At 40.8% G+C, this 26,638-nt stretch overlaps 1 protein-coding gene across 4 annotated transcripts in view; it reads right to left on the bottom strand.

The window, feature by feature from the left end:
* Positions 1-25,592, bottom strand: part of lrp8 (low density lipoprotein receptor-related protein 8, apolipoprotein e receptor) — a 181,778-nt gene extending 156,186 nt beyond the window's left edge. For 3 of the 4 annotated variants that reach the window (XM_042416147.1, XM_042416144.1, XM_042416143.1), the window contains exons 1-2: positions 25,262-25,592; positions 24,056-24,181 (exon numbers count right to left, since the gene is read on the bottom strand). In XM_042416147.1, the coding sequence (XP_042272081.1) occupies positions 24,056-24,181; positions 25,262-25,328 (193 nt within the window). In that variant the 5' untranslated portion in view covers positions 25,329-25,592. The remainder of the gene's footprint in view (positions 1-24,055; positions 24,182-25,261) is intronic. The other variant, XM_042416145.1, reaches the window with a different exon arrangement.
* Positions 25,593-26,638: the final 1,046 nt, after the last annotated feature.

The following is a 26,638-nucleotide window of genomic DNA, read 5'->3' on the forward strand; positions in this document are numbered from 1 at the left end:
AAAGCGGGCCAAAGCAAACCAAGCTTCACACCAAAAGCCTGTGCAGAGAATTAGTTTTAATATTATGTAAATTGCTTTGGTAAATATGGCTTCAAACGCATCTGCCAGACTTATAAAGCACAGAATTAACAATGAATGTAAATTATACATTGAATTGTAAATTTTGAAGAGAAGGAAGGGGAACCAGATGGCAGCCACAGAAGGTAAGGACAGGGCAAATGGACACACTCGTCTGTGCCGTTTCTGCTACCAAGAAGTTGTCTTTGTGAAGATGTTGGGAAAACCAATCAGAATGTGCTGTGCTGTAGATATCTCCAACCTTGTCTGATATACAGAATGTCACAATGCTGGCTGTGACATGCTATTTACATTATAACTGCTATAGTGAGATGTCTCTCTGTAGAAAGAAAGAAAAAGGCTGCATGAATACAATTCAAACAAACTAGACTGTGGCTGTTAATCAATAGCTTATAATAGTATAATATTTAATATTCGTTGAAGATGCAATCTTTAACCCTTCTGCATGTTCAAACTACAGCAAAAGGTGAAGTTGCTTCACCTCATTGTTGCTGGTGTGCGGTGAAAATGTCTTTGACTGACCAGGTAAGGTGAACATGAATATATTATTTTTACTGAAGTGATGAAATAGGGGGCAAATGCATTGACTGGTTCCGTAAAGGACCCAATCAACATTTCTCAAAAGCAGAGTATGAAGAGTGTTTCTAGCCACTTGTACTGCACTCCTCCAAACAGACTGATATAATTACAATATACATAATTATCAAAAAATTCAGATTACAGCTTTGAGTGAGGTCTTTACTGCCCCCTAACACAAAACATAAGTAGCCCAGATGGGGAATGGTGCTACCTACAATCAGTGTGGCATGCTTTTTTTCTGTTTCTTTTTTGGCTCTTTTCCCCCCTCTATTCCAAATATATATATATATATATATTCTGAATTTTAATGTTAAAATGTGTATTTTTCTTCATCATAGGTCACTGTAAGCTATGTCAGAAACCTGTTGTTCTTTACTTCTTGCACACTTTATCAATCTTCCCATTTGTTTACATTCATCAGGTTCTACACTGATTCAGCCACCTATATTTTATTAACCAATATCAACAATTTATCAACATCATCAACAAAAATGTGTAATGATGTACAAGTTTGCTTAGTAGGTCAGCATGCAGTAGGTTGAACAGACTGCCCTTTCTAGTGTTAAAAAAGTGCCTTGAAAATATACTCATAACTTTGGTCATAACCACAAAGAGAAGGACACAGTAGTATTAAACAAGAGTGAAAGACAGCCAAAGCTTATGTTGGATCACCACCTGGAAAATGTGAGCAAGAGATCCAACTCTCTGAAACAGCAGGGAGGCGGGGAAGCAGAGCAGACAGAGGCTGTTTATAATGATAATTAGTATTATACAATAGCTGTATGCTTGCTAAAGACCCTCCCTCCTGGGTGATGTTGCCTTGTCTCCATCACTTTACTATGGACTTTGATTCATCCTTCTCTTCCACTCTTTCTCATCTTCCACTTCCTTTCTTTTTTGCCCCTCGTCTGTGACTCACTTTGGAATTATTTTCATTTTTTCCAATCTCTTCATATCCCTGCATTTGTGTACGGTTTCCCCTCACTCTCTTCACTGATGCATTCTTTATATGTAGGACATCTCAAATGACACTTTCATGTAAAGACTCGTCGCACTCAGGTGTAATTCTCCAGTTGTCCTTACAATAACTTTTACATTCAGCTGCTTCCTCACTTTTTCATTATCAACTCCAATTCAACCATAGACTCTATATAAAGATGGACGATGCGTCGCCACTTCATACCACTATGCAAAAGTGAAGCCAAAATATCTCGTTTCCGGGAGCTGCCCTCTTGCTTGTGTGATGTCATTTGCAGCCAGAATCTGCACAGTAGAATCTGGCGGCGGGATGACGGCCCGCGTGACTCAGATTTTTTTTAGATTGGCTCATGTCCCATTCACTAACATGGAAGGGGCGGGAGTTATGACATATACTGCAGCCAGCCACCAGGGGGCATTGAAGATGTTTTGGCTTCACTTTTGGGGAGTTGTCAAGTCCTCCATCTTTACATACAGTACAGTTTATGAATCCAATACACTCTTCTTCCTCATCCATTCTCTTTCTGTCTCTCTCTCTTTCATCTCTCCCTCTCTCTCTCTCTCCCTCCTTCTAATGTTATGCCACTGTGCCAACGAGGAGGAGCAGAAGGAGAATGGAGGAATGAATCTGGGTCACAGGAGGCCATGCATCTCAAGTCTCCACTCCGCCACAATAAAAAGGAAATTGATCTGTAGCTTGCCTGCTCTCCCATTCCCTTTAGCCTCGAGCCCAGACGGACACACACACACACACACACACACACACACACACACACACAGCCAAGTCAGTCCATGGAAACAGTGTTCATCCGCCTCTTGGATCCATCATCCTTTTTCCAAAGTAGCAGGTGCACCCACACTGAGAGCACAAATGCAGCATCATGCAGACACACACTGGTTCTCTTCCTGCTACACCACCACACCCCGATTTTATCTGTGACTGTGTAATTCTGTTTCTAAATTCAAAACCCTGCATTGGTTAAGAAAACAATTTACTCAAGACCTTACTGGAATCAACATTTTTAGACAGTAAACACCCTTTAAAATTCTGTTTGCCTCTCTATCGCTCTGTTTCTCACCTTGCCATCATCAGTCTTTGTTGCTGTAACGTGTCACCAGATACAAGCCAGCGATACAGAAGTAGATTAAGCTGAATATATAGTCTGCAGTGATTATCATCAGTCATCAAAAAATCTAAATGAACAATTCCATTACTGATTATGTTTTCGAATAATCATTAAGTCTATAAAATGGCAGAAACAGTTGCCCAGTTCCCCCTTCATAAGTGTCCTAAGCCCACTTTGAGTTCCTCAAATTGCTTATCATATTGTTTAAGTTGGAACCAGCAACTGGAACCAGTGTCAACTATTGCTGAAAAAATTTTTGTCAGTTGACTAAATGACTAATCAATTAATCAACTGATAATTTCTGCACATAAAATATTTGATTACAGTATCAGAAAAATGCACAATTTAAAGTTATTGTGGTACTATAGGTATTTGGTCATAAATCAAAGTGTTGAGCATTTAAAACTTTAACATTTAAAACCACCAAAGTTACTACAATTCCTCCTGTTGGTAACATGAATGTCTGTGCCAAATCTCATGGCAATCCATCCAAAAATACAAATGTTAACCAAAGTCAGTAGAATTCATCCTCTGTGGTCCATAAACAAAACAAACAAAATTTCATGGCAATCCATCCAATAAGAATAAAAAGATACTTTATTTGTCATTTTAGGCATTCAATGAAATTATGTGTGGTAACTCTCAGAGACCAGCAGCAATAGAAAATAAGAGAAAAATAAGATAATAAAAAGGTATTGCACAAGTTAGGATGAATAGATGAGGTACTTGTTATTATAACATTTATACAATGTAGTATGAAGATTTTATATTACAGATGTAATATGTATTGTATGTAATAAAGTGGAGTGTATTAGCAGCAGTTGGGGGGTGGGGGGTATGGTGGATCAGAGAGGTCAACAACTATGGGAGGGTGGGGGATGACGGAGGCTACAGCTCTGGGGAAGAAGCTGTTCCTCGGTATGTTAGTTCAGGTTTTGATAGCTCTGTATCTCTTATCTGATGGCAAAGGGACAAACAGACTGTGGGTGGGTTGGGTCCTTACTGATGTCGCTAGCCTTCTTGTGTAAACGGCTAGCATACACTGTGTCCAGGTTTGGGAGCACAGTTCCCACAATCCTGTGTGCCATTTTTACCACACAGACCAAGCTTCTGGTTCTCAGCAGTGCAGCTGGCATACTGCACCATGGCACAGTAGCAGAGGATACTCTCTATGGTGCTTCAGTAAAAATGATTATCTGAGAGGGAAGTTTGGCCTGTTTGAGCTTTCTTAGGAAGAAAAGCTTCTGTTGAGCTTTCTTTGCCAGGTGGGAGGTGTTAAGGGACTATTAGAGATCTTTCCTGGATTCCCAGGAATTTGATGTTGTTGACACTCTCTACCTCCTCACCACAATAGTGGTGTCGTCAGCAAACTTCACCATAGTGTTAGAGGAGTGGATGGGGGTGCAGTCATGGGTGAAGAGAGTGAAGAGGGCTGGACTAAGCACAGGATGAGGGTTGAGTACGTGTGGTTGCCCATTCTGACATTTTGTCATCGCCCATTCTGACATCTTGTGGTCTGTTAGTGAGGAAGTCCATAATCCATAAGCAGAGGTTGTTGAGTCTGTCTACCAATTTATGGGGGATTATAGTATTGAAAGCTTAAGTCAACAAACAGCATCCTGAAATATGTGTTTGGATGCTCCAGGTGGGACAGGACTGTATGAAGTGTGATTGAGACAGCATCTTCCATAGATCTGTTTCCTTGATAAGTCAACTGGTGGCTATCCAGATCAGTGGGGGTGATGGCCTTGATGTGAGATAGTACAAGCCTCTCAAAGCACTTCATAACATTTGGTGGCAACTGGGCGATAGTCATTAAGGCTTTTAACTGCTGTCTTTTTGGGCACAGGGATGATGGTGGTGGATTTAAGACAGGTGGGGACTACAGCCTGTTGTAGGGAAAGGTTAAAGATGCTGGTGAACATCCCTGATAGTTGGTCAGCACATGACCTCAGTGTGATGTGATGTCTATTTTCATCAGAGTGGAACTCACCTGGTGGCGTTGGGGACGAATACATGCGCCTCCTTGGGCAGTGTCATTTGAGCTCTGACTCTGCTGTTTTAATAGTTACGTTCAACAGTTATGTTGGATATTTAAGTCTGGACCGAAGTGGTGGACTGAACAACCAACAGACTGACACTGCCATCTCTAGAGCCACGCTAGCTGAAAACACCTAATACCAAAAGAGAAGAAGAAGGAATATGAAATGTGGATATGAACATGAGGATGAGAAAAATAATTATGGAGTAACAATAAGAATTAGAATTCCAGAGACCCAAACAAGAGGTAAACAAATTGTTCAACACAACCACAGTGGCCATGGGCATGAGAGAGAGTGAGAGGGGTGGGAGAGAGATGGAAAGAGCTTCAGCAGCCATGCAGCAGAAAAGAAAATCTAATCATTTTCTCATTACCATGCTTCCTCGGTTAGTTGGGCTGATTTGGAGAAAACGGATTATGCTCTTCGATCCTTCCCCATGAATCCCGGTCAACTTTCACCGAAGCGTACACCATCCATCGGAACGTTTTAGATTACCGCTGGTGCTACCTATGCGTGTTCGCGCCGCTTATTACAAGCTGCGGGACTTCAGTTAATTTAGCTGTCACGGCAAAGACCCAGTGTTCTCACAATCATCAAAAAAAAACAACCATGGTGGAGGAAGTTGATTACCGATCGCACCGCGCAGTCTGGGGAAAATGAAGACAGTTTGTCAATATAAACATTTCTGCACAGATGCACAAAAAAAGCAGGTTCAAGGCATGTTGTGCAGCAAATTGCAGGTAACTGTTGTGCACACATGGGTTCTTTCTATTAGATCTTTGTTTTCTCAGCTTTAAGACTCAAATAAGCATACAAAGTTAGTCAACACTCTGACTCAGTAAGAAAAGCTTCCTGGATCAGAGTGGGACAGGAGGTTCTGTGTGTGTGTCTGTGTGCATGTGCGTTCTTTGTCCCATGTGTCTCTCCTTCCCTCATCAATGGCTGCTTTAGTCCATTAGTACAGAAGTCTAGGGTCTGCAGGGTGAACAGGGAATGGTCGGACTTTTCTATTTTCGACTGCGGGGTCACTGGCTTTCCAGTCCCTCATAGCTAATGACCATCTCTGGGAACACACTATAATGTACTCACATACACGCACAGAAGGCAGGAAACCCTTCATCACTGGGACACCTCTGAAGCATATGCAGACACACACACATAGAGAGACTCATTAACCAACACACCAAACTATGGTCTCTTCATCATAGTGACACTAACTGTAGGCAGCACACACACACAATAACAGCAGTGTAACGTACAGAAACACATCAAGGATGTAGCATAAAAAGGCTCCCTTAGCCATTTACGCATATAACTTTACAGCATTTTTCAATTTCAACATTTTTTAGTAAATTCAACATGGTGATTTTAATAGCATAGTGACTCTATAGAGATTATAATAGTTGCAGTATTATTAGTAGTAGTAAATAATGTAACTCTGTTAATAATATCCTGATTCATTTTGTTGCACAGTATTTACTAACAGGAACTAACATGTTATTCAATAATGTGGTTTACAACCTGATCGAAGTTATGAAACCTGTCATTTGTAAATGATGTCTCAATGACTCAGTCAGTGGAGAAAGTAACAGCTGAGGGTAGGGAACATGAGAGTACGGCTGTCGCAATATTGCAATACCATAAGATAGACAAGTCAACTGCGGTGGATGGCAAGCAATAGCCACAGCCGCCCTATGTTCACATTTTTACTTTATTTGGTCAGTCTAGGCCCTTCTAGTTCTACACTTTAATGTGTGTGTATTGAATGTTCACCTGGTCTGGTCCGGCGGCTGAAGAAGATCTCACCTGCCGCGTAGTGTCTTGTGTACTAAGTTCTCGCTGCTGGGGTTCCACAGAGCTTCGCACAAGCCCCCCGCAGTTAGCATCCAGGCTATCAAATTAACTTGGCACCTTGTAACAGAGCTGTGCTCGGGGTGAGCTGACTGGGGGGACTGTGCTAATGCTCAGTAGTTATAAACACATCTGTATGAATATTTTGCCTCAGTTATATGTTTAAACTCTCCTGGGTCACCACGCAGCCGAGCAGGCTGCCATTTAACGTGCAAGGTAAAGTAGTTTTCCACCAATCATACAATCTAAAGGCGCATCCAGTCAGACTCCGTTCATAAAGTCCAGGTTTAAGGAGACTGTAGGCCAACAGCAGCCCTCCATGACAACACATATACAGAGATATAGAACAAGAACATCCAGAACGTTTTCTAGTGTCTAGTGTTAAAAAATTAAACAAGAATCACGATAAATTGTAATATCAAATCACAATACTTACAAATCACAATACATATTGAATCAGCACCCAAGTATCATGATAATATCAACTGGGAGATAAGCATATTGTCCCAGCCCTATCAAATCCATCTCCTTAGAACTTCTTACTATAGGGTCACTGGCTTTACAGTCTCTCCCTCATGATCATCTCTAGGAACACACTATAATGTACTCACACACATACAGAAGACATGAAACTCTTCATCATTGGGACACCTCTGATGCATATGCAGACACACACACACACACACACGGAGACTCATTAACCAACACACCAATCTATAGTCTTCATCATGGTGACACGAAGTATAGGCGGCACACATACACAGTTATAGCAGTGTGTAGCATAAAAAGGCTCCCTTAGCTATTTACACACATAACTTTACAGCATTTTTCAATTTCAACATTTTTTTAGTAAATTCAACTAACATAGTGACTCTATAAAGATTATAATAGCTGCAGTATTAAAAAATTATGGATCTCCATTAATAATATCCTGATTCATTTTGGTGCACAGTATTTACTAACAGGAACTAACATGACATTTAATAATGGGGTTTATAACCTGGTCAAAGCTGTTAAACCTGCTTCCTATAAACGATGTCTTGATGACTCACTGAAAGTGACAGTTGACGGTAGGGAACGTGAGAACACATACATAGAAGTTACACAACAAGAACATCCAGTACATTTTAACCTATTTGACAACCTGCCAAATATATCTCCTTATACCTTCCTCCTTCTTCGTTCGCCTCTTTCTTCCTCCTCCTGTTGTATAAAACATTTGAATTCAAAACCTGACCGTGTGATAAAAAAAGAAAACACACATCTTCCTCTCCTTTCTGCACAGAGAGAGAGAGTGTCATCCAGTGCCTTCCCCAGTAGCGGCGGTGATGGAGTTGTTAGAGGAGGTCAATATTTTGTTTTGTTTTGTTTTGTTTTTTTGAACAGAAACATCTCAAATAACAGAAGCATGACACTCTCTAAATGCCATTTCATGCTGCTCTAAAATGCCTCTTACTTTCAGCACAGCTCCTCTAAGAAGCTCCCTCGAGGTGAGCGTCAACATCTGTGCCACACAATTAAAACTTAAGAAAGCAAGCTTGGCCATAACTCATATATCTGCTGTAACCAATTGGTTTTTTTTTTATCACAGCTGATAGAGAGATGGACGGAGAGAGACAGACAGACAGAGATGGTCTTGCGCACACATACGGTTTGTCATTATTGAGTGGAGCAGCCCCATTTATCAGTTTAATCAATCAATGGATCAATTTCTATCGCTGCATAAATGTTAGATTGATTTCGAGTAGCTGTGTATAAGTGCTGGAGCTGCCGAAAACAAAAAAGGCACACACAGGCACACATTTAAAGGCAAACCTATGCAAACACGTAAGTGTAAAAATCTGTGTCTTTAGCTCTCACTCCTTGCCCCTAAAAGAAGCAACGCAATCACAGCGCTTCCACACATGAACAGCTTTACCTCCTCTGCACATTTCTTGCTGTTGATTAAAAAGCATGCACCAGGGAGAGAGGGTTTAAAATGAAGGGAAAGGAAGGAGAGACAGAGCAAGGGAGGGAAAGCAAAAACCAACTTTTGTAGGGAAGTCTTGTGTCTCACTGGTCTCAGATTAAAGAGAGATGCAAAAGGAAAAAAAAAAAAAAAATCACTAAGCAGCTAACTGCAGCCAGAAATTTAGCCTCCCTCCCACACAAGAACATATACATCCAAACACATACATACTGTACTAGACAAACAATAAAATAGAAATTAGAGCAGGTCATGAAACCAACAGATATCCCTGAAATACTGACATACATACAGAACAGGAATATGCAGAAACGCTCTGGAAAATAGATCATGTTTTGAAAGCATGCATGAGATCGCTAAAGAGCGATCACTCTGGCATGTACAGCATATGTATAATAAATGTATGTACATCACAAAAGAAAACAGACCCATGATACACACACACACATAAATATAGAGCATATTGAAAACAGATGTAATGCTTGCTACCTTATGTGCAGTAACACACAAAAATTGACCTACATGTATGCAGCCTTTGTACTGTAAAAACACATATATAATCACATCTCTGCAGTTATGCTAGTTATGAAACACCCACACATTCACACACACATAAACACACACACACACACACACACAAGCACAATGCAGTCATCTTTTTATGGATTTAGGGGGGCAATTAAATGAAACATGAGAGCAAGCACATGATTAAAGATTTATCTGCCCAAGGTCCCCTCAGCACCCCTCTACACACACACACACACACACACACACACACACACCTTCGACTACCGTGACCATCTGGGGATGCAGGAAGGAAAGCATTGATCTCATTAAAAAACTCTGACTGTACAGATTGCCGTTGCAGCCCCCCGACACACACAGACACACACATACAGAGATAAGTACAAACACCACACACAGACACACACACACACACACACACACACACACACCTCCAACCGCATGTTGGTGTAATTTACTAAGTGAAGTATAAATGTGCCATTCATTGAAATCAATTAGCCCGGGGTTGCTAACTTTGAACGCATCTCCATACACCCCCTGAAGACTTGGTGCTGATGTAATGAATTATATCAGCGCAGACTTACATATACACACACACACATGCAAACCCGGAGTCAGCTGCTATTGCTTCTGGCATTAGCAACTTATAGATTTAAGCCATTTTTGCATCACTTATCTCTAGTCAACATAGGATTACACACGGACGGCTACAGAAAAAAACTTTAAAACAGACTGTTAATAAAAGCGGTTGTTAGTATAGCAGAAGATTGTGATTTTGCCAAGTGACCTGAGATCAGCTTTTTGTATGACTGCCATTGGTCAACAACAGCCGCTCCTAATTAACTTTATAGAATACTGCCAATTGCAGATTTAGCACTGGCAAGCAATGAAAACACCTCACATACCAAACATACAGCATGTAAATGTGTTTTTTCACACTATGATGTATACAAAACTAGTGCTTGAATGATTCATTGTTTGAGAAAAAACAATTTTGATAATAAATTGATTATTTAACTCAATTAACACTAAAAATACACAAAAGTTAATGATTCTAGCTTCTTAAACGTGACAATTTTCTGCACTTCTCTGCTTAGCATAACTTAAAAGGAATATTTTGGGTTTTGATGCAATTTGATAATGTAACCTTGGGCATTTTTCTCTTGTTTCTAATTTTTTCTAAGTAATCAACATATTAATCGTTAACAAACATAATCTTAATACTCAATAGTTTCAGATCTAGACAAAACCTGTTAAGTGTCCAGTAGTGAATATTACAAATATGAGTGTATTAGTAATATTAAGGCGTGGTGAATTTCCTAAGTGAGGAACATTGCAAAACAAGCAATGCTATGAAACGTGCATTTTGAAAGAAATGTCCACAAAATGATTTAAGTCATAGTTCTTGCAACAGAGTTCAGCTCTGCTATTACTGTAACGTGTCTATGAAACCAGCTGTTTTCATCAATACTCTAGACTATCTATATTTTTCTTATTTGGTCGTGCTGATATCACCAGTGCATCAATCTCCCGAGTATATAAGAAAAGAGAATCTATTTTGTCCTCCTATCACCTGCTTGTTCTCACGTGCTCCCGCCACGTCAGCCTCTGTCTTATTTAACTCATCCGACTTTACTTTTACTCAACTCAACCTTTCAAGTTTAGGATCAATGTGTCTCAAGTGTGCTCAGATGCAAACATTGATGCTCATGTGCACAAATACACACACTTAATTATGCACCAAATGTTTCTTTGCATTACAAAACTTATCCTGAAGACCTAAAAGCTTCTCCTGTCTTTGTTTTGTGGCCTTTAACAAATTGGATTATGGGTAAATGAGGTCTGGGCCTTTTGACAGGAAGACATTGTGCCATTTCAATATTCATGACTTTCAGAAGAAGCCAGAAGTGAAAAGAATTAATCAGGAAAAACTGTGAGGGGTCTTAATTACAAACGGCGACATGAGACTATCTCTCCCCTCCTCAGCCCATTACTGGCAGAACATAAAGGCAAATGGCAATAAAATTGCAATTAGTGAACACTTACAGTGAGATCTGAACTCATGCAGCATGTTATGTCAAAGGACAGGGACAGTACTTGATTGAAAGAAATTAGGTGGCGAAAAATCACTTTGGGAGGAGGATTTCAAACAGACAGTCGTTTTGTTGGAATATCAACAGAAACCATGTGGTATCAAGCTACTTACTAATACCATTTTTTGCAGAAACTTACTTTAAACTTACTTACTGCAGAAACTCTTCTTTCGCCCTCATGTCTTACACACAGCCACCTGTTCAAGTACCCTCACAAATGAAAATGCTGCCAAATGTGTTTGGAAAAAGTCAGTAAGACTTGTGGGCATCTTAGAAAACAACACGCTGCCTGCTTTGATTGTCACTCACCTCTCTCTCTTTCACGGTCAGGGGGATCAATACCTTTACTCAAAGACAAAGGACGTTGTCTTTAGCCACAAAATAGCCTTTCGCTTTTGCTTTTTGGGGAGTAAGGGTGGTCCACTTTGACAAATACTTGTTTATAGCGTCAGATTCAAGTGACTAGACTATCTACTTTATCTAATTTGAATATGATTCCCCAATAGTTGGCTAATCAGCAGCAGCCTCTAACATTCAAACGCCAGGTGAGTGCTGTGATGTTCCCCTTCAAATCATGTTTCATGTAGGATGCGGGTAAAACGCACAACGAAAAAGGTAAAAATAAAAAAACTCCACAGAGTGTCAGGGTTTAATTAAGCTGTCTGATCATTTATGAAAGCATCATCACACACAGCAAACTGGACCAAAGCAACCTTGTCAGGGCCATGAGAGGTGGAATACAGCCAATAAAGACAGGAAAAACATCACAGTAACAACACCACAGGCCAATTACACTAAACTACTGCCTCCTGTCACAAGTGGGTCACTGGGTCTTCTCCATGCAGAGTAGAGTGTGTGTAAGTGAGCGTGTTATGGAGGGTCTGGTTTGCACATGTGTCATAATTTAATAAAATAATTCCTGAATGCAGCATTCTATATTTGTCTAGCTTAGACACGCAAACATTTTGGGAGCTTGGGGATGGAGTACGACGGTCTATCAAAATGTTTGTTTAAATTTTAAGTTGTTTTTTGGTTTACTATGGTGAGATACAGAACATAACTAGAAGTGAAACCTTATCATTTCAAGCTAGAATTTTTTTTTTTGCTCTTTTTTTCATTTTTTCTTTGTAACTAAATGCAAAATTTAAGCATCAAAATACTTCATATCAACACACTCCATCAACAAAGACAAATTCTTGGTTCCCTTTGTAACTCTGGAGGGTAATGAATATAGCTCGGGTGCTTTCTTTTGGATGTTTATTTGTGAGGCTCAAATGTTTGCTTTTCAATATAGTTGTGAGATTCAGTGGTGTGTGCAGCTTCATTTAATCATACTAAACCTCTGAGACCTGTCCGTTGCACACAAACATCATCAACAACAGGAACAGACAAACAAAAAGGCTTCAGGACACAATTTTTTCCTCATGGAAAATATATTTTTTTAACACATGTTAATGTAAAGGCAGGCACAGATTTACAAAGTGATAAATAAAAAATTAAAAAAACATGAAACCAGTATGAACAATCTTCCAAAGAGTGTTGAACCCGACAGGATTAATGCAGATGTTACATGCAAGGTCACAGCACTATTCATTATGCTCGCACACACACACACACACACACACAAAACTGATTGTCACTGCATCTTTTTAAGTGTGTGATTTTTGTGTGTTTATGTGTGTGTGTGTGTGTGTGTGTGTGAGAGAGAGAGGGGGCCTCTCAGGACCCATTGAGAAGGCGTCACCATGCTTCCAAACCTTCAAGCGTTGCCTCCAATGACACATAATAGGGTGTGGGGGTGGAGGGTGCAGAGGAGCAGAGGGCAAAGGGAGGGAGGTTTGTCATTGGTTAAACACACTGTGAACACATGCCAGGAAGCAAGAAAGACGGAAAACAGAAAGAGACCTTGAGGAAGGCGAGGATGGAGGGAGAGGACTGAGCAGGAAAAAGAGATCTGATGAAAATCACCTCTTCTTAACAACGTGACGAGCAGATAGAAAATAATTTACTCTACATTTGGCTCATCCACTCAGCGTTAGCGTCTTCAAACTGAGAGCTGAAAGCTTTGCGGGGAAGCCAACATCCCAAATAGCTGAAGTACAGTTTTGCACGTCATTACGTCCTAAGAGACTCCTGATGTTTCTCCAGTAACTGCGGCACATCAGCTTTTTATTTTTTTACTTCAAACACACTTACAATAATCCCCACATCATTACTCCAAGGAAGGAGGAAGGACGTTTTATCGGGAGTTTCAGAGGATAATCAGGAGATGTTTTTTTTCCTGCTCAATCAGCAGTGGAAAATATGGTCCTTAACACAGGTTCCTTCAGTATTTCCTCACCCTTTAATCTCCCTCCAGCCCCTTCATGTTGACACAGTGTCAGTGCATTGTGGTAATGAAGCATTAGCAATGTGTGTACGTATCCGGAAAACACAGACTCTCTCTCTCTCTCTCTCTCTCCCTGTGTGTGTGTATGTGTGTGTGTGTGTGGTACTGGTATTACTGAGCAGTAGCTATATCATCAAAGAGTGATTTCCCCCTACCACCTCCACCTCCACCACGCCATCCTGCGACGAATGACAAGCAAAATCCCCTCAAGGTAAAAAGACCCGTTCCCGGGATTAGGAGCCTGGCGAGGCGGGTGTATGAAGGAGATATGTTGTGCGTGTGTGTGTGCGAAATCTATGTAAACAGCTTCATTCAAAAGACAGGTGTAGGGAAGGGGATGAGGAGAGAGAGAGAGACGGAGAGAGAAGGAGAGGATGGAGGGAGGTAGAGAAAAAAAGTTCCTTTGTTTGTTGGTTTGTCAGGTGTAGATTCATTTTTTTTGGAAGGGGGGGTTGCAACTAATTAGGAGTAACTGACAAAAGCAACTTCAGTCATGGTCCATGCATAAACTGTCATATTTAACTGTAAATGGTTGATGGGAAATGATGAGTTTAATTTTGTTGAAGAAAGCAATGGAGAGACTGGTTCTGACACTCTGCAGATCCTAACACAACATGAGTAGATGATTAAAAGCTCTGAATTTCAGCTTTTTCACTTCAGATTTGTATAGCCTCAAACAGCTCTGTCTATGTTATTCAGATGTACTTTTAGCATCTGTAGGAGTGAGTGTTTTCTTCTGGTTAATGATGCAGAGATATCTGAGATTATATACGCTTTCTTCCCTCTTCTGACACCATCAAAAACTCTTTCTATCTACTTTCTCTCAGTAGGTGTTGGGGAACAAGCGCACACAATGACACAAATTCTTACCAACACACAGGTACACATCAAATTCGCCACAACCCTAACTCCTGCTTTTACCAAACTGATTTACTGCTTCAGCGCCACGGTGGGTGGAAAATTTCCTGTTTTATTTGACAAGAGACACTGAGACAGGGTTGGATGTAATGAATCAAACCGAGCAAGCCAACAGTTCTCTGGTCGTAGACAGAGATAGATAGGAGAGGGGAAGAAAAACGGTTGGCAACACAAAAAGAATACATAGAGAGAAGACGAATGAAAAGAGCAAGAAATGAATTAAGGAAGAAATGAAAGAAAACGGAGAAAGAGTTTGAGTTATCATCATCAGAAAAGCGAGCCTGACTGAACTCTCTTTCCTCAACTTTCATGTAAAAAACTCCTCATGAAAACTTTTGACATGCAGCACTCAAGGGCCCTATCTCGGTGTCAGCCCAGCAGACTGGTATTAGCGGCCATGTTTTATTCATCAGCATTCTTAGTTGTCGTTTCATATGCCGCTCCCTGACTGCGTATGCCAGGCGACAGAGAGAGAGAGAGAGAGAGAGAGAGAGAGAGAGAGAGAGAGAGAGAGAGAGAGAGAGAGAGAGAGAGAGAGAGAGAGGTGAAAAACAGGATTACAGCAAATGTAAATAATAAAATTGAAGCACATGAAGATATTCAGTTAATCTGTGCTGGGGATTAATGCCATGATACCCTGTCAGACACGGATAGGTTTGGGAGGGGGAAGGGGGGGTGGGGGTGGGGGGGGTGGGGTTAGGATAACAACAGCACAACACAACAACACCAGGCACAAAGAGACACACGCGCATGACACTTAGCTAACACACACAAGAAGGGAGAAAGGATTGTAATGTTATCGGAGTTTGACTTTGAACCATAAGTGACTTTGCAGCGGAGCAAAGCAGACACAAACAACGCAAGGTAATCTGTGAAGAATGGACGAGCTAATTCTGACAGAAAACAGAGGGGAGTGGGAGCGCTGTGTACAGAAAGGAAGAGGGATAAAGAGCAAGTATGAAAAAACAAACAACCGAAACTAAGACAGGAGTGTAACTTTTAGAAATAGCAACATCCTGCTTTCGTCTTTGGCGCACAAAGTGTCCTTCAGTCTACCGATGCCTCTCGCAAACTTCCAACTCCAACTATCTCTGTTTAACCTTGAATTGTTTTTAACTATCTATTACTTTTCTGCAACATTCATCAGGCCAGTAGCAGTTATGTTAAGATCAGGGTCCGCTGCATTGTTCCGCAGGTAAAAGCAGCAGCCATGAAAACTGCTTTTTAAAAAAAAAAAAAAAAAAAGGAAAAGCACCTTGTCAATGTGACACCATGGTTATGCTGCAGTGCAGGCCCTGACTGTCTGTTGCACTCTTTCTGTTGTGTGTGTGTCTAAGAAATTGAATGTGAATGTACTGTAAGTGTGACAGGCAGTTTCATCTAAAGACATCCTACACTTAACGTCTGATGGATTTTTAAAAAATGATTTCAAACTGCAACCGCTTCATGAAAGTTTTCACATTTGCTTTTTCAAATACAAGCTGTAAACACAACACCAACATATTACCTATCACCTTATCTAGATGAAATGGTGAACGTGTTAGCAAACACTTGCTTATATTTACACATCCAGCACACACAGAACAACATCAGCATTCATTTGGAGTTATGTTTCAGGAAAACAGATGAATATAAATCCAATATGCTTTTTCCTTTTAGCTCTGTTTTTCTGGTTTCCACCAACTTCTGAGGGAAATATCTAGTTCTATAGCTGCTAAATGCTCCACTATGCTCAGCAGCTAATCACTAACTTTGTCTGTCTGCCAGGCAGGAGAGAGTTTATCAGATCCTCTCACTGAAAACAGCTGCCCGCCGCATCTGTACACAACATTGATGAGAGCAATTAGAGTGAACCACAACATGCCGTAAAACAAAAAAACGATGGGCTAAAAAATGCTAAAATGCCACATGGAGCTGAGAGAGTTTGTCACTATGAGTGACCCTTCTCACACTACACACTGTCATTGGATCCACTGTTAATTTAAAAATACTGATGAGCAACTTGAAGAAGTGATTAATATTGTTTGAGCTGGTACTGTCAGCTGTAATTTCTACTTTTATCAAAAGAGAGAAATAAAGAATGAAACTTTGCATAATTTGAGAGTACCGACTAATTAGTGGTACATTAGAATATTGCTGGGAGAAATCGACAACATTTCAAAGGTACTTTGAACTGTTGGGCGATGAGTTTGTACCATCACTCGAGGTAACAATCACAGACGACGCCTTAAGAAAGCTTCATATTTAACTTCCATTACGGTTGCCTGATTTCATCCTTTCAAATTTCCCTCTCAACAGTAGTTAGGAGTGAAAGTGCAAGCCAAAAAGGGGTTAAAAGAAGAAAAAAAGAGGAGAAAACTTTTAAGAAAATCTTGCTCTGTTGATAAGTATGGCCTGATTTGGAAGACGCAATTATGTCAGGAGATGGACATAGACAGAGAAAGAAATAGGACGATGCAGCTGTTTTTTTATTCCATCAACATATACAAACACAAAGAGAAATGCATCCTTAGGCAGAGGAAAACTCAGTATTTCCTTCTCTGACACTCACTTCTCACGGTGCGGATTCTTACCCGCTGAGACACTCACTAATTGGATTAGAAGTATGTAGATGGGCAGTGCACTCTCACTTTCACTCTGTCGCTCTCACACACACACACATACACTCACAGCGTCTGCTGCCTCCTTGTAGGTTTGCTGTATTCCATACCCCTGCCCTTCATGTCAATACAAAGACAGAACAGACAGTGAGGGGTAACAGATGCAGAAAAAGGAAGGTGGACGAGAGCGATAAATAGCAAGTGGGCAAAAAAATAGGCAAGACTGATCAGATAGATGGACAGAGAGAGAAAGAGAAACAAAGAGAGTGAATGCTTCAGGCCAGCACTGACCTCAGCTAAAATTACCCTGCTGCTGTTTTGCACCGCTGCACCCAACACCTATTCAGCACAGCAGGTATTGTTAGCTTGTACATCATGATACAGTGTCTGACAAAGGTGATGCCCTGGCTCATTTTGGTCTTGTTATCTGTCAGAATAGCATGCCATATGTGACAACATGTCTACTTGATTGTGTTTAATATTGTATCTTCAAGGAATACATCATGACACACATGATGTGTCAACCAAGCACAGAGGGACAGAGGACATTGTTACCTAAAATAAGAAGCCTGATGTTTGTTTGTTTTAATGTCTTTCTTACTTTTTGGAACTATTCCTGTTGAACAACCAGGAATTCACAAGTTGTAGTCATTGACCACCATGTTTCCTTAATTAGGATGCAGAGAAAATAGTCCATCATTAAAAACCCTATTGTATATTTCATGTGATGTTTTGCAAAACTCCCACAGAGAAATGTCGGCATTGCAAAGCCTCAGCGTCTAGCTTCAGGGCTACCAGAAGTTCTCCTTTCCTAACTTTGGACAGAATTAGTCTCCTACTGTTATCTAACATACCGTAGTGTAACTTTAAGGGTTAGCCAAGGGCAGTGGAGAAACTGATCTATCAGGCACACATGCATGGTGTTTGTGTCTATATTCTGATCATTCAAGGGAAATTTTCAGTTAATTACAACTTGGGTATAATTTTCATTCTTTGGCTTATCATTTCAACCTGATAAAATAACACTGTACACTTTATTCGGTACTCTACTCTCTCTGTAATAACAAAAATGTAATTTCAGTTGTAAAAAATAAGTAAAAACTTCTCAATTTCAACATTGTTATTAATTTAGAACATTTGAAGTTGTTTAGGCTACCTGTTGGAGATGTGCTGTTTGCTGAAAATGCACTAAGAGCCTGTCGTCTGCAGCTTTTCATCAAACATCTCTGTGGCTGTTCCGTTAGTTTGTCAGTGGAAAGCTTTTACTATGAAGCAGCAGCAGCAGGAGGAAATGTTTTCATCAGCAGTAACTTAACACGGCTCCGATACGGCTGAAAGCGATCCAGAAACAGTAAAATAAGGCTGATATCTGAGAGTAAAACAGGAACACAGGAGAGAATTTTCAGATGCTCATGTGTCGGTAAACTAGGAGGGATTTTCAGAAAGGAATAATGCACCGATAGATCTAACATGAATAGGTATTCGGTAGTACCAATCTCATTCATTCCGTACCCTTAAAAATACAGAGTTTGGTACCCAACTCTAATACTCAAAGTAATCGCTGAGATCTGGGAACACATTGCTACATTAAAGTCCACTGGGGCCAGAAACAGGGGCAGTCAGACAATCAGACAGGTTGTAAACAAGCCAACAGTTTGGCCAGATGATAGAAACTATTTTATGTAGAGATGAAACTAAAGGTGAGCCTTTCAAAAACGTCTGTAATAATCCCTCACTGCAAAGAAAAACTGTCCAAATCTAAGAAAATATGACCAAAGTTGTAACAAACTGGAATGATCATTTACAGTTTGTTTACAGTTTTTTTTTAGTCAGTGCCGTGCATGTCTTGTGTGCTGTCATCTGTTGGTGAGATGCTTTCTCTCCACACACAAGATGAGGCACACACACACACACACAAACACACAAACACACACACAAATCCCAAAGTGCCTCAGTAGTCAGAGAACACAGCAGTGGGTCGCTCACTCTGGAGACTAGTGCACTGCAGCTGGGTCCTCTCCTCACACACATATTAACAAACACACACACACACACACACACACACACACACACACACACACACAACATGTCCTTAGGCCAATACAGAAAACCAAATGATGGGGTGGGATGTCATCGTGACTGTGTGTGTGTGTTAATGTACCAAGATGTGTGTGTGTTTGCTTATGTTTATAAAAAAATATACCTGCTCAGACACTGCACTGAGTACAATTATGACCAGTGTTAGTGTTGACCCCTTTATTTCAAATCTTGTGCGTGTCTGTGTGTGTGTGTGTGTGTGTGTTTTGTCCTTTCAAAAGCAGAGTGTCTCTCATTTTAATCTATGCGAGTGCTGCTCTGCTACTACACACTCATTGTGTGTGTTTGTGAGTATGTGTGTGTGTGTGTGTGTGTGTGTATATAATTGATTAAGCTACTGCTCCTCTTGACCTCATACTCCCATTAGAAGTCTGACCCCAGCTGTGCTACAGAGAGCAGTGCGGGTGTGTGTTTGTGTGTGTGTGTATGTCAGCAGGTGACCAAAATGTGTTTTTGTGAGCCTATCAGTACAATGCCTTTTATGCCTGAAGCGCATCTCTGCAGTCTCTTATTACAGTGTCATGTGTATGTGTGTATGTGTGTGAGTGTGACAGAAAGAGAGAGAGCTTGGCCTCTCTCTCACCCACACACACACACACACACACACACAAACAGAGCAGTGGCGTGAAATGTGTTGTGATGTCTCCTCTATGGGAAGCTGGTCTCAGACTGCTGAGGAGACGCTCCCCTTCTTAAACCTGCTCAGACTCATTGTCCTGCTGTGACACACGAACACATACACACACAGACACACACACACATATACTGTATAAACACAAACACACAAGGGGCTCAACAAGAACTTTCTTCCCACCCTATGTATCCGTTTTCTGTCACGTTTTTTTTAACTGCTGCAAAAAAGAAGATTTTTTTAGGGTTCATCTTAGGTTCCATTATATAAACCTCAATATCCTATAATGTAACATGTTCTAGCATTGTGTTTATCATCACTAGCAAAATGTTTTTTACAGTGCAGTATGACAAAGGCCATTTGGAGGGGAAGACTCTTTACAGCAACATGGGAGAGGGAGAACAACTGAAAGCTAAAATGAGGTTGAGATAGGAGATGAATTTTACAGTGGCACTATGGATAAGGCATGTTTAAATCCACTTAAATCCACTGTAAAAACGATAAGGCCTGTTTTCTGTATATTCCACAAATCAAATATAGGTCATACAGAGACATGCAGAGGTGGAGAGTTGCCGTGTGTACGCATACATGTGTGCAGCAGTGTTGTGTTCACTACAAAGAAAGCGCACACATGCACAGAAACCCCACCACCGCCACCACTACCACCACCACCACCATCACCACCACTTTACCGTCTCCCAGGGCAACAAGAGTGGAATCTACCAAGAGGCATGTTGAGAATGAAGGAGAGTAGAGGGAAGAGAGAGGAGCAGAAGGAGGAGGAGGAGGAGGAGGAGGAAGGAGAGAGAATGAAAGAAAGGAGAGACAAGGCACAAAAGACAACCCAATCTACCAGGACTTATTCTAATACAGCTGCTAGAGGGAGGATGCTATAGGGGTAATCCCTGCTGTGAGAGGCCTGTCTGTGTGTGTGTGTGTGTTTGATTGTGTGTGTACAAAGAGATGGGTGATCCAACTGATATTGTTGCGGATACTCACATATACACAAACACAAAAACAGCTATATCAGGCCTGGATGTATTTTACAGAATCATGTCTAGTGTGTTTACATGCACATCATCTCCTAACTAGAGTGACATCAGTAACAACAAGACTCACTTATGTAGTGATTAGAGCTCGTCTTTTGATGTCACACCATGTTTCAACACTCAACATTCCCCAACAGATCTGAACAAGTCAACCGATTTCGGTGGATTACTTTTAAGTATCATATTACATAAATGCCAAATTAAATGTACTCATATCGCAAACAACAAGTGACATCTATCTAGATGTTTAACCGACCAAACAAATGAGTTTACGGTCTAGCCTAGAAGTCTACAATTTTGGTCAAACTGGTCAAACATCAGAAGTGTGCAAACATCAGAAATGGAGTACATAGGATGGTCCAATCAAGTATTTTTGGCCCCGATCCCATTCCAAGTCCTATAATTACAGTTATCTGCCGATACTGAGTCCAAGCCGATACTTTACCTAAAGATACCGCTGCCAAGTTTACATTCAAGCTACAACCTACTAAATTAGATAATTTAGAACAAAATTTATTTGGTAATACCTTGAGCCAAATATTCTCAGTATATATAGTAAAAATGAATACATATATAGCAGCAGAAGATATGCAATGTTGATTAAATATGTGAAATAACATATGTAACCTGATAAATTTATCTGTCACAAGCTATACTTGATCCAAATACTGAAAGTCCTGGTTCAAAACAATTAAGCTGATAAGCTTAAGTTACTGTAATGATATTAATGACAGTTTAACTGGGAGAATGAGACTCCTGACATTGATGTGACACAATCAGTGAGAGAGTCAGTCCACTTACAATTGTACAGTGATGTCAGAGTGGACTTTTCTCCCTTGCAAATGATTTTTGGCTATGCAGCAGACACCAGCTGACACGGTCAGCACCAGCTAAAAATGAGAAGCTGCTATAAATATATATATATGTTTTGTTCACTGCCCTTTGCTAATGCGAATGCTATCGTTGCGTTTATTAATGTCAAGGTAAATGTGACGATTTGTCATGACAGATTTTAGGTCTTATTATCCAGCTGTGACTACTAAATAGTAAATTACATGACACCTGTTCCAAGCCTAAGGCGACCTACCACACCTCCAAGAGTGAAACAAAACTTGCTTGTTGCCGTTGCTAAGTCTAACCTATCCCAATTCTCGTCACAATAATGCTACGTCTCCTCTTCTTTCCATTAGCCCCCCTGCCCATTCTCCCAAATTACTTTGCCCATATTTTTTCACTCTGCTCTACGCCATCCTGTTCCTTTCAATCAAACCTGCCCCATCTTTTCTCCTCCTCCCTCAATCTCCTCCTCCCCCTCTCCGCTGAGCTTTGCTGGTGATATTGGGTTTTGGGGAGGGGGCACAGTGGCAGTGCTGGCATCTGTTCGAAGGGCTGGCACACCGCCAGCCACTGAGCATCACTCCGGCAACCAGAGTCACGCTGTTGGATTTATCTCCAACCAACCTGTCAGCTGATGCTCTTTGTGGGCGTAAGACGAGTGGGCATAGCCTCTTTGGCATTCACACTGCCAAGGTGCCCACAGGAGATTTAAAAATGGGGGGAGGAAAGCCCCTTAGTGGGTGCTACAATGCTGAGGAAGTGAGACAGACAGTTTTTTTAGAAAGAAGCACCCAACTTCCAACACGGGCTAAGGGCTGAGAGCAGTCAAGAACAAGGCGGGTAGGAAGGGAGAGAGGGAGCTAGGGATGGATGCCGCAAAAAAAGAAGATACACAGCAAAGGGTGGAAAAAAGTAGATAAAGGTAGACAAGGAGCAGAGGAAGAGATCGAGAGAGTGACAGAGAAGCCCAGGAGGAAAGCATAAGCACATCTGAAGCTCGGAGGATATATAGCAAAAGAGTGAGGAGAGAAGAAAGAGGCACATTTCTGCCACAGACAAAGTGGCTCAGTTAAAAGAACAGTCTGTCATCTTGTGGCGTAAGTACCATTTTCACATTCTCTTTGAGCAACACTTGTCTTTGAGCAACACCAAACAACAAAGTGAGCCACACCTGTCAGAGGGAAGAAGAGTTCATTAAAATCTAATTCCACTTCCATCAAGTATTGCCCACTAAATGTCCAATAATCCCAATCAGTCTCTCCAGTCAATGAGACGCGCTCGTACATGTCACAGCATTCATGCGGGAAACTCCCAAGATATTCAGCGGCCGACACCACGGAGGGTGTGCAAGATGAGAGAGTCGTGAGGTTTGGTATGCTGGTGCCCGAGATAAGCGATGAATCAATTGCCCACTAATATAACCATTCAAGCAATTAGTACCATGACAAATTTATAAGCCATGATTACTCGGCTGGTTGTCCATGCCATTTCCTGAACGGAGCAGATTCAGAAGCAGTTCAACCGGAATCACATGGTATCAGTCTTTTTCACACATTCACACAAGGACATGATTGTACAATAAAGTCCTACTTGCAGTGCTTTATTTTATATTCCAATTACAAAACAGCCTAACCACAGAGGCAGAGGCGCCCTTGAGAACAGAGAAGCAGCCAATTTTTGATAAGCCATCTAATATCTAAGAGCAGTATCAGTATTGGCATTAGTACATGCTGCATTACTCAGCAATGAGATGTCATGACACATAACCCCACATTTTTATCGCCCTGTTTCAGATATCTGTGAAGACATTATAAATCCAAACCGTTACGAGACAGTATAACAGGGTGAACTGTCTCCCTGATAACAGGATTGACAATATCTCTACACAGCCACAACAAGTTAAAGTTCATAATAATAATATTATGAAATGGCCCCAATGTGACCCTGTGGCTTTCATTGTGTCACAGGTTTGCTTAGGAAGTGAAATTAGTAAGAAAAGAAAAATTCCTATGGCCATGTGACATGACCAATGATCCAGGATCAGCAAGTCTTGCACTGATGTCTGGCAACTGAGAGGGAGATTCCAGCAGTCCTTCAAGCGAAATGAAAGTAGCTTATTCTGAGTATAACTTCATCAAATAGCAGAATGCATAATCTCATCAAATGATATCTGAAATCTAATATGTGTCAACTTAGACATCCGTAACATTAAAATGTTTGTCCGAGATAAAGACTCATGTTTTTTTGTAACACGGGCAACAAACAAGGCATCATCAAAGACTCCGGGCTACTTACGACAATTCTCCTCGTCGCTGCTGTCTGAGCAATCATCATCATCATCACATCTCCACAGGGTCGGGATGCACCTTCCGTTCTTGCACTGAAACTGCCCGGTTTCGCACTCCGATTCCGTATGAGTTCCTATGATGTCAGGAAAGAACAAGTTGTCAACAACCTTAAACAGAACCGTAAACAGAACGGGTCAGTTTTTATAGAATGGGGATAATATGTGATTCAAACACTGTAAAATGTAATAAAGTCACTTTTAAAATCACAATTTAGAAATATAGACATGCTTCAATTTCCAGGAAAGGGGCTTTGTAATGACTTTATCAAGACCTGCTGGTTGCAAAACAGAAAAAAACAGAGCTCAACTGCAGTAACTACAAGCTGTTTACACTGTTGTTTTCCTTCAGTTTTTCAGTATACATCATAACCTGCAATTAAAACAGTTCCCACGTTCCACATATGTAAAGCATGTGTGAAACGTGGTAAACTGTTGTACAGTATACAAAGGAAATTGCTGTAGTCAAACAAGTCATTATTCCTGCTCTCATTACTAAAGGTTGTGAGCTGAATAAACACTATGATTTTTTGATATCTTCCAGTAGATAGATTTCATTCCACAGCAGTTTTGCTGTATTCAGTTAGTTAATATGCTTTTCACAAATTTTTGCATTTCTACATTTCTCTGTTTTGTGCTTTAATTGTTATTCATTCTGGTTGGTTTGCTTGTTTGCATACGTATCAATAAGCTACCGTGGCTGCTTACCACCCTGCTGGCACTTTAACCCCTGAAGACAAATATTTTAAAGCGTTTTGTTTTTCTTAGCTGCTGCTATAAAAACACCAAAACACGGACCATTGATATCAGCCTACACTTTGTGACCGCATCAAAACAGTCTTTTCTGGCTGTGGTTTCAGCCTACGGCATTTAGACACGTGTTGGCTTGGCTGCACGGATCTTTTCTTCCGCGTATTGTCACCTCATGTCACCGCGAATCGCATTCGTCGCGCGAACCGAAGGGGCGATCCAGGTGTGAGCCGCTGCATGCGATGATGAAGGAAGTCTTTGTGGAGCACATTAGCGCAGCACTCACTGTAGGAAGACGCGGACTACATTGAGAGACAAGTCGTTTCTCAGTAGGAAGCGATACCCAAAAGCACTGCCGTCCGTGATGCGATGCAAATTCACCTCCTCCGTAAAGACAAGTGTCTTACCTTTAGCGCAATGGAGCTCCATGAGTAGCAAATGTAATAGCACGAGCTTTCCGACTTCTGTCCACATCTTTAGATCCTGGGGGGGTCCACGGTTGTGTTCATGCAAGTGCAAAAAAAAAACCAGTGAAGGATCTCCAGTCTCTCACTCGCTGTATGTGCTCCTCTCTCTGCCTCTGCTCGTCAGCGTATGAGTGTGTGTGATCAGCCTGCCTCCCTGCTTTCTCTCCTTCTGCCTCGGCTGCAGTTTGAATCAGTGACGCTTTATGGGCGGGATAGCTAATGATGGTGCCTGCCGGTAATGTAGTCGATAGGAAAAAGTACTAAGAAGTCAAAGTCATATCTGCAGATACAGCTGAGTCACGTAGAGCAGGCTGCAAATGTTAAAAAAACAACAATTAATAATAAAAAAGAAGCTTTGTTAAAGCAGGAGTTAGACATTTTCTTGCTTAAAGTTGGACGAAAAGCTCCCTACCATTCTCAAATATGTCCATTAATTACAAAGCTACAGCCATTTAGCTTATGTCCAAAGTTTTAAAAAAAAATGTGTTAAGCGTGAATTAAAAAATTAAAATTAAGAAAATTAACTTTCAAGTCTTAAAACAATAGTCAGGTGCCCTAATCATTCCTCCTGTTCATCCCTTCATAATGCACTTAGTATGCAAAAATGAATTTAAAAGTTTATCTGAAGCTAATATGAAGCTTCAGCCGTACAAATTGGTCAAATCAAGTAGATATCTTTACAGTCTTTTTAGTGCTGAAGTCTCATATAAGCTTCAGATAAACTTTTAAATGCATTTTTGCACAAAATGACTATGGAAACACTGGATTTTGACCTATTTTGGTCCATCACTTACATTGAAAGCACATTTGAAGGGGATCTTTGAACAGGGGTAATGAGGAAAACCGCTTTCAGTGTTCATATGGGCACCTGACTGTTGTTTTAAGACAAACCTGAAAAACTGTGAACCTATCCTTCAGTCATCTACTTGCTGTAGCTTCAAAGTTAACGGACAGATATGAAAGTGGTATCGATTTTCACATCTAACTCTTGGCAAGAAAGCCAATATGTCAAACTCTTCTCTTTATGGATATTTTGAATATTTTGATGATAAACTATCAGATAATTAGCTATAGCCTGCAGGTTGAGGGGAAACCCTTAAACCTTATGCTACATACTGATCAGGTCAAATTTGACACATTTTTAGCTTTGAGAGCAGTGAAAACACGCTGAACATCATTCTTTTAGCCTGAAATTTTATGACTTTCTTATTTTTGTGCAGCTGATACACATTTTTATACATAGAGGGAGTTCTGGGTTAAATTGAGCCATGAAATCGTGTTGGCTGCTATGTTTTCCTGTTTTAGAGAACAGAGAAC

This window comes from Thunnus maccoyii, chromosome 7 (genome assembly GCF_910596095.1).
Source record: "Thunnus maccoyii chromosome 7, fThuMac1.1, whole genome shotgun sequence".
NCBI classification, from domain to species: domain Eukaryota; kingdom Metazoa; phylum Chordata; class Actinopteri; order Scombriformes; family Scombridae; genus Thunnus; species Thunnus maccoyii.